General features: G+C 40.1%; 1 protein-coding gene across 2 annotated transcripts; it reads right to left on the bottom strand.

Moving 5' to 3' along the window:
• Positions 1 to 226: 226 nt before the first annotated feature.
• Positions 227 to 6,936, bottom strand: SEC61G (SEC61 translocon subunit gamma). Of its 2 annotated transcripts, none has more exons than XM_010331750.3 (4): positions 6,849 to 6,936; positions 5,196 to 5,295; positions 3,558 to 3,660; positions 227 to 500 (listed from the first exon to the last, which is right to left on the bottom strand). In XM_010331750.3, exons 2-4 carry the CDS (start codon positions 5,287 to 5,289, stop codon positions 491 to 493), a joined length of 207 nt encoding a protein of 68 aa, XP_010330052.1. In that variant the 5' UTR covers positions 5,290 to 5,295; positions 6,849 to 6,936; the 3' UTR covers positions 227 to 490. The 2 variants fall into 2 exon arrangements, with proteins under 2 accessions (XP_010330052.1, XP_039318052.1); XM_039462118.2 differs by having other exon boundaries at positions 5,196 to 5,298; positions 6,849 to 6,929.
• Positions 6,937 to 9,471: the final 2,535 nt, after the last annotated feature.

Below are 9,471 nucleotides of genomic sequence, written 5' to 3'. Positions count from 1 at the left end.
CTTCTGTCCCTTTTGCCATGTGAGCACAGAACATTTAAGGTGCCACCTTGTAAGCAGAGACCACGCCCTCACCAGACACCAAACCTGCTGGTACCTTGATCTTGGACTTCCCAGCCTCCAGAACAGTGAGAATAAATTTCTATTATTTATAAATTACCCAGACTCAGGTATATTATAATACCAGCACAAAGGAACTAAAACAGAAGAGCTCTCAGAAAGAGTATTATTTCACCAGACCCTTTAATTTCTTTTATAAACCAAATTATTCAGAGAAAGAATCTACTATTTTCTATCGCTGAAATGTGGTATCTATGACAGAAAAATGAGATATTTATTTACTTTGAAATTACTTTAATTTAGAAATAGAAAACGTCTTGAAAGGAGGAAAAAACCCAAAAAACATACAGGCAAATTTGTATTCTGTGAGCTTCTCACACCCTCACACTTGTTCACCAGTCTCTAAGATGAAAAACTCTCTTCCAAAATGTATTCAGCCACCACTGTAAAAGAAAGAAAAATTGTTACCTCTGAGCACAGGTAAGATTTTAATAATCATTATTTGAAATGCAATATGCTATCATTTTAAGGGGTCAACAGCCATGACTTGAACCACACCTAACTTTATCTAAAGACAGCAAAAAGAATGACGCAGTGAACTTGAAAATCCTAAACCTGAAAAGATAATGTGGCTCCTGGGAGAGGTCTATTTTTAAACTCACAATGCTCATTCAGGAATTTCCATTTTGGAACCGTCTAGCATAATGCCTTTCCGAACACAACAAAAAATATCAATTACATGACAGGATGGTTAGTTGAGCAGCTTTTCAATTTGGTAACGATGACACACCAGGAGAACACACCAGTAGAAAATAGAGTGCAGACGAGCACGAGGTACTCACGCACTGAATCTTACCATAATCATTCAACAATCTGCTCAAGCACTGTATCTTACCATAATCATTCAAAAATCTGGGTTAGTCATGATGGAAACAAAAATCACCTTTTCTACAGAAGAACTTCTGAGTTTTAAAACAAACATTAAAACTGTGTAATCAGATATACATTGTAGTAACGTTAAATAAAGAAAAATAATTCCATTACCAGGTGAAAATTATTATGTAAAATAGGCCAGGCATGGTGGCTCACACCTGTAATCTCAACACTCTGGGAGGCTGAGGCAGGCAGATCACTTGGGGTCAGGAGTTCAAGACCAGCCTGGCCAACATGGTGAAACTTTGTCTCTACTAACAATAAAAATAAAAAAAATTAGCCAGGTGTGGTGATGAGACTCTGTCTCAAAAAAAAAAAAAAAGAAAAAAAATTATTAAATAGAATACTCCTGAGTATATACTTTAATGCTTAGTATTTTAAATGCTTATGCTATTAAATAGTATTGCTGTAATTAAAAGGCCAGCAAGTGCTTAATTATCTTAAATTCTAATACTGTGAATATTAATTTTGACTACTATAATTATAAAGAAAAAGAAAAAATCATAAGAAAAAACTGATAATTCAACCCAATGAGTACTTCCCTTGCTACTTCCTCAAAATGATTTAAACAATGATTTATGCTCTTTCATGTAGGGAAAGAGAAATTCCTTTCAGTTTTACAGCTATCATGGCATAAAATGAGAAAAGAGTATGTTTTCTGTAGTGTCATTCATGAAAGGTTTTAACTGGCCTTCACATTAAAGTAAAAAACATCTAAAGATAGATTTTTAACTCCTTAAATGATGAAACCATTTTTTTAACTAGAAGGAAAGTTTTCTACGTAGCTTCTGAAAGGTTTCCTATGTTGCCATGCAATCCAAGTAGGTTACTTAATTAATCTCCTCATCCCTCAGTTTCCCCATGAAGATTAAATGAGTTGACAGAGTCATGAAAAGTTCTCAATGAATGTTAACTATTATTACTGCCACCATCACCATTAGAAAAGGCAGGAACCTGAAGTTGCTCACTTAATTCAACAAACACTTAATTTAGCGCTTTTAAGGGATCCAAGAGGGCTCTGGACTCGATTCTATAGGAGAGACACGTAATATAAATAAAAAGGCAGGCATGCCTCACGACTCATCATCTAATGTGAAAGAAGGACCTATATAAGTATGACACAAGGCAGAAGGTGATGTCTGGCAAAAGAGACAAAAATATAGGTTAAGTGAAGGGGGGGGAAATTTGAAAGTTGCTTGTATACCAAAAACTGGAAAAACTGGGCTTACGTGATCTTCTGGAGGGTACTACACTAAGAACAATGAAGGATGATTATCACAGGAAACTAACTTTGTTATCATTGTGAAGAAACAACTTCCTATCAATTAAATCTGTCTCATGACAGAATAGGAAGCAAGAAGAGCAGCAGTACTGAGTACCAAAAGGGACTTGACAGAGACTGCCACTTCATACTGATTTCCTCATTCTACTTCAGTATTCTCCCCATGATTCCACAATTCCACAGTTGGCATTTCTCACTGGTAAAACAGAAGGGATTTCTGAACTGACAAAGGAGATCTCAGTGACTTGGGCCCATCTAGCTCTTAACTATTCATGAGTCTGAATATCACTTTGTGGCACTTCTGCTTAATAACTACGGTGACCTACTTAAGAAATCCCTCTGGCAACATACATCGTGGTCATTTGAAAGGCAACCTGTACTAGTATCTGTGATAAAGTACCCAGTTATTAGGGGATTTACAGTTCACAAAGCTTTTTTAAATCACTGCTTTGAACTTTACCACCCCGTTAAGATTAACTGATATTACTGATTGATATTAAATAGATATCTATAGTATATGGAAAGTTCTCAATGAACGTTCACTAATATTATTGCCACCATCACCAGCAGAAAAGGCAAAGAACCTGAAGTTGTTCACTTAATTCAACAAACATTTTATCAGTGTTTAACTGATATTATCAGGTAATAACAGATTTTATTACCTCCAAACAGTGAATGAGGCTGAGATTAAATGCATACAAAAAAATCACAGAGTAAGTACAGACTGAAACTCAACCTAAATTAGGATCAGTATCAGTGGCTCATTACAGTAACAACTTTCACTTCTATTCTTACTCAAATTGCTTCTAGGGCCTTACTTGACTTAAAAGTCGTAATTTAAGAACTATCATCCCACTGACTAAACTGGGCACAGAGAGGACAGCTACTGCTTAACAAGAAAAATGATCTGAACCCAGGCAATCTGGTCCAGAGTTCTATCACAGCAGTGATTTCGGGAATGGGAAGCATTTCCTCTGCACCTTAGAAATTAACAAGATACACCACAAAGAGGACAGGTTTCAATGCTGGTTCTGTGACATATGAGTGCCTTTAATACTTTTTGGACTCTAAAATTTTATTAAAAGAGTGCCTAGCACATAGAATTTCTGGAAAGACCATGTAAGATCTAAAAGCACTCAATTAACAGGTACTTGTAAATATTAGTAAACTCCAATAGCACTAAAAAGTCAAGAGATGTATCTCTGTATTAACACAATAGCAGGCTGTCATGTTAAATGATTTCAAGTTTCACTTAATCCTAGTCTATTTAATATAGTTTACTTACACAATGATGTTATTAATAGGAATATGGATCAATTTCACAAAGAAGCCAATGAATCCCATTATAGCAAATCCTATTGCTGTTGCCATGGCAATCTTCTGGAATTCTGCATTTAAAAACACGAAATTCACATATTTTTTGCACTGTCACTGAAAGTATGGGGAAAAAAAACTATCAGCAACATAAATGAACTTAACTAGTATACATTTCTCCTGTTAACGGATATGTAACTTAAAAGTAAAAAGCTGAGACTATTAACAGTAAACAACTTTTTTGACAGGTTTTTAAATTTCCACATTTTGTTGATATTTAAGGAAACAAATAATAGTGCGTGTCTGTGCTAGTGAGTTCATCAACAAGTACTAAAAATATTTTTTCTTCTTAACAAATAACCAGAATATACCAAAAAAAGGTCATGGATAGAAGAAATATACATTATTTTTCTTAAGTTTTAAACTGTAACATTGTGATTTTTATTATAACACATTGATTATACAGGCAGAAACATATCTTTTTTTTTGGTACACTATAAAAAAATGGGTCCATTGTCTTTGATACTACAATGAAGACAATATTAAGGCTTGAAAACTCAAATTGGGCCAGGCATGGTGGCTCACGCCTGTAATCCCAACACTTTGGGAGGCAGAAACGGGTGGATCACCTGAGGTCAGGAGTTTGAGACCAGCCTGGCCAACATGGTGAAACCCAGACTCCACTAAAAATTCAAAAATTAGCCAGACATGGTGGCGTGCACCTGTAACCCCAGCTTCTCAGGAGGCTGAGGCAGGAGAACTGCTTGAACCTGGGAGGTGGAGGTTGCAGTGAGCTAAGATTGTGCCACTGCACTCCAGCCTGGCAACAGAGTGAGACTCTGTCTCAAAAAAATAAAATAAACTGAGTTGAGCACAATTTTACAAAACATTACCCTGGTAATGTTTCCATTTTATGTTACTTCCTAAGAGAAGCTTTCCCTAATCTCCTGACTTGGTTAGTCTTCCTGTTACGTGCTGTAAAACTGCCTTCTAGTTATCTTCCATAATACTTACCATAGCAGTAATTAAAAAACATAATTGCAACAATTTGTTTATGAGCATTTCCTTGATAGATTCTAAGCTCCATGACATCAAGGACTATTCTCTTTATTTATATACTACATTACATACATGTTATACTCTCTATTATATTACCAGCTCCTAACTCAATGAATGAATAAAAGTAGAGCAATTTAACACATGAATCATGATAAATAACAAAATTAACTTTCTAGCTTGGAAAAACTATATTGTTGGTTTCATGTTAAGGTTTTGTTTGTTGGGGTGGGAGCTGAGGAGGGAGAACTCCAAAGCTTTCCCAAAGAGGAAATATGTAAGACACTAAAGTCAAAATATTACTAACTCGAATGTAACATGGAACATGAGGCTGTAACAAATAATCTTACACCACTTGAAAATACATAAAATAAAAATTTAGATCAGAGTAAAAAATTTAGGAAGAAATGACAATGTTAAGAAGCCGTCGAGCAGTATCAATCAATAAAAATGTTGATAAATGTAATGTAATGGCTATCAAGAAGATGTTAATCAAACCAAAGGCTTAGAAAATGTAAAGACTTAATTTTTTCTCTCATGGTCAAGTAATTACCTTTTCTATCAGGTTTAGTGCATCTTTTCACCAGCCGAATGGAGTCCTTTACAAACTGCCGACTTGGCTCAACAAACTGCATTACCTGATCCATGACTGCCTGCTTAAAAAAAAAACAAAGATACTCATATAGTAAGTATATAGTGGTTATCATATAGTAAGGACTTGCTCATTTATATCAAGAGAGAAATGGGACCAGAGAGAAATGAGACGTGAATTGAATTCACGTCTAATATGGGTTAATTCCAGCTCCTAAAATAAAACAAAAAACAAACTCCAAAACCTAAATTGATATTATTTTTTGTAAATTTCAGTTAAGTATGGGATCAAAGGCAATAAGCAAAGATCTTACTCATCTCTGACAAAGAATCGAACACTCAATATAAAAAGCCTATCTCTATTAAAAGGTTAAAAAGGTTAATGGATAATAAATCCATTCCTTTTCTCACTCTGCAGTCCCATCCATTACCATTCCTGCTAAAGAACCACCAACGTTCAAATCCTACAATTTCTTTCCATATTATATTTTAAACTATGCAGAAGCCAGTGTCTTGTACAGTGAATGCCAACTATGGTTGCTGCAAGAGCCTAAAATGGAGGCAAACGTGAATTTCAATCTGATTTTTCTAAAACGTACCAATACAACATACTTTTCTAAACTATAAAGAATGGCTAAAGCAAGATGCAGATTCTGTGAAGCTATTATCTAAATTCCAAACTTTTCGGTTTGAACATATCTTCTAAGGTAAAAGAGCTATATATTTTACCACATAGGTTCTTTTGAGGAATCTATTACCCAAGAGAAATATCATTCGATCGTAGCTTTGAGAGCCACGGCTATAGTAAGTAAAGAGGCCAGGGTGTTACTTGTGTTTTCCTCCATTTCTAGTACTCAGAACAGTGGCCAGGTGGTGGTTGGAATCACTGGCTATGGAATGTAAATCTCTGTAATTCCCAGTTCCCTAGCCTAATGTAGGCTATAAACAACAAAATGTCAATGAAACACAAGGAACTGCAACATGCTGGGGCAAAAATACAGTAACGTCTGTTTCTTCCGTATTTCACTTAACTTTGCTCTTGAAATCCAAAGGGCTTAAACTTTTTGTCATCATAGTTGTCACGAAGGAAGCTAAGAACTCTTTATCCAGACAAATGCAGGCTACCCACAATTCTGCACTCAATGTCAGGGGTAGAGAGCCAAAAACCAACTACGATTTCTCGAAATAGACTAGACCAGTGCTCTCACTTTAAACCACGGAGCGGCGGCAGGGCCAGAGCTGAGTACAGCTCTCGCCGGACAGGACTCCACACCCGCCACAGAGGCGGCCCCGAAGGGATCCGGGACGCAGGCCGTCATCCTTCCCCGCAGCACAGAAGACACCCGGCCAGAACGCTAAGCCCTGGAGGCCCGCGGGCCGGCGACCCCGCTCCCCCGGAGCCCGCGGCCCTGGGTCTGCCTTCCATCGGAGGCCGGGTTGGTGGGATGTCGCGGCCAGACCCCGGCCCCGGACCTCAGCCACGGGCCCACTGTCCGCCCGCCGCACCACGGCCGCCCGGGGAGACGCGCCGGCTCGTCCACGCCCGCCGCCCCCGCGAGTCGCAAAGGCTTGGCTGCCCCGGTCGCCTGTGCCCACCGGTGGGGAAGAAACTCACCTGCCCAACCTCCACCTACAACGCCAGGGACACGTAGCACTGGAGTGGACTGATGGAGGCCCGCCGGAACCGGAACCGGAACCCGGGTTTCTGCCGACAGCCCGCCCACTCCTCCGTCCTATTGGTTCCTTACGCGAAACCTCAGTGCGCAAGCGCAGCGTGACGCGAGTCCCAGCGCCGCTTCCGGGAAGAGCTGCACCGCGGAGCTCGCTGCCAGGGCGTTGGCCTTCCTTAGGAGTGTGAGTGTGGCGTCGGCCGTGTTTTCCCGGCTGGCTCCGGGGTTACCCCGCCAGCCCAGCCTCACCCTACTCGCGTCCACAGCATGGGCGCCAGCGGCTTTGCGCGGTGCTGGCTCTCTAGAAGCGGCTGACTAGGTAAATCCTAAGCAGTCTATTTCTTCCCTGCGGTCCAGCTTGGTGTGTGTCCTTACGGTGCATACTTTTTGTACGTATATAATGTTGGTGGAAATAAAGCTTATGAGCAATACGTTGTTGTGATCTAAGTCAAAATAGTCTCCCCACCCCAAACTGTGACTTCGGCTGTCATTCACGACAATGGAAGCCATTCTTTGTCAGACGGTAGGTTTGGTTAGGGGAGTGGTCATAATGTACACACAGCTCCCCACTTATCCGCAGGGATGCATTCCAGGGCCCCCGGTGAATGGCTGAAACCTCGGCTAGCGCCAAACCCTGTATATGCCCTGCTTTTTCCGGTACCATACATACGTATCTGTGATAAAGGCACAGTAAAGATTAACAACGATAAAATAGAACAATTATAACAATACACTTGTAATAAAAGTTACTTGAATGTGGCCTCTCCCAAATTATTTTCTGGTACACTTCTCTTTTTGAACCAGATTTTCTTGGCTAAGGGGAAGCACCGTGTTGTTTGATTTTCTGTGTTTTGCTGAAAATACTGTGAACTCAGACATTTGGTGGTTGGTGAACTTCCCAACATGTGATTTTATGTTTTTTGGAATAAATTATTCTTTTGAACATTATTTGTTGAGTATTATTTATTGAACATTATTTATTGAGCATTTAAGGTTTAACTCTTTGCTAGGTGCTGTGAGTAATCCAGACACGTTACTCTCACTTGGCGCTTATGTCAAGTAAGGGGGTTTACAGTGCAGGGAGGCTGACTGAGAAGTAAATAATTACATGTGAATATGCATGCTCTGCAGCAAAAAAAGAGGGTGTTGTGAAAGAGGAAAAAAGAGCATGAAGGAGACAGAATTGACTTAGATGATCACCATAGGCTCTAAGGAGATGTCACATGGGCTGAAGTCCTAGTCAAACACATCTCAGTCTGTTCAGAATTTAAAAGTGATTCTTAAAGCTAAGGCAAGGTATGTGTAGTGTGTATGGACCACCTACAGTGAGATATACCGAGGTGTGTAACCTCTAACCCAGACCCACTGAATCAATATCTGGAGGTTCAGGGGTTACAAATTTCATTTACTAAAAAACTTTTTTTACATTTTTTTTTTGAGACAGAGGCTCCCTCTGTCACCAGGCTGGAGTGCAGTGGTGTGATCTCGGCTCACTGCAAGCTCGATCTTCTGACCTCGTGATCCGCCCGTCTCGGCCTCCCAAAGGGCTGGGATTACAGGCATGAGCCACTGCGCCTGGCCTACTAAAAAACTTAATAGGAGATTTTAGTTACTGAAGTTTAAGAAGCACTGAGAGTTGTAACACCTCTTAATGTTCTGTCAGCTATTCCTGAGTTATATCGTTCCTCAGATACCCTTGCTATGCTCCGTTGTTAAGATTTTTTTTTTTTTTTTTTTTTTTTTTTTTTTTTTTTTTGAGACGGAGTTTCGCTCTTGTTGCCCAGGCTGGAGTGCAATGGCACGATCTCGGCTCACCGCAACCTCCGCCTCCTGGGTTTAGGCAATTCTCCTGCCTCAGCCTTCTGAGTAGCTGGGATTACAGGCACACGCCACCATGCCCAGCTAATTTTTAGTATTTTTAGTAGAGACGGGGTTTCACCATGTTGACCAGGATGGTCTCGATCTCTTGACCTCGTGATCCACCCGCCTCGGCCTCCCAAAGTGCTGGGATTACAGGCTTGAGCCACCGCGCCCGGCCTCCGTTGTTAAGATTAAAAAGAAATATGGCCAGGTGCAGTGCCTCATGCTTGTAATCCCAGTACTTTGGGAGGCTGAGGAGGGTGGATCATGAGGTCAAGAGTTCGAGACCAGCCTGGCCAGTATGGTGAAACCCCATCTCTACTAAAAATACAAAAATTGGCTGTGTGTGCTGAAGCACACCTGTCATTTCAACTGCTCGGGAGGCCGAGTCAGGAGAATTGCTTAAACTTGGGAAGTAGAGGTTGCAGTGAGCCAAGATCGTGCCATTGCACTCTGGCCTGTGCAACAGAGCAAGACTCTGTCTCAAAAAAAAAAGATAAAAGGAAATACACAGACTTCTGTGCTTTGGAAGAATATTTATACTCTGCTTCATATCCAATGAATATTGCAACCAGCAGAACTGTGAAACAAGTAGTAATAGACTGCAGTGTTTTGCTTTGACATGGATAAAAACCATAATCATATCGTCACATATTTAGAAAACTTAGGATCTTATTTAGAGAAAGTTGTGCCTATCACCATACCACA

This window comes from Saimiri boliviensis, chromosome 10 (assembly GCF_048565385.1).
Source record: "Saimiri boliviensis isolate mSaiBol1 chromosome 10, mSaiBol1.pri, whole genome shotgun sequence".
NCBI classification, from domain to species: Eukaryota; Metazoa; Chordata; class Mammalia; order Primates; family Cebidae; genus Saimiri; species Saimiri boliviensis.
This window is presented reverse-complemented; position numbering and strand designations above follow the sequence as displayed.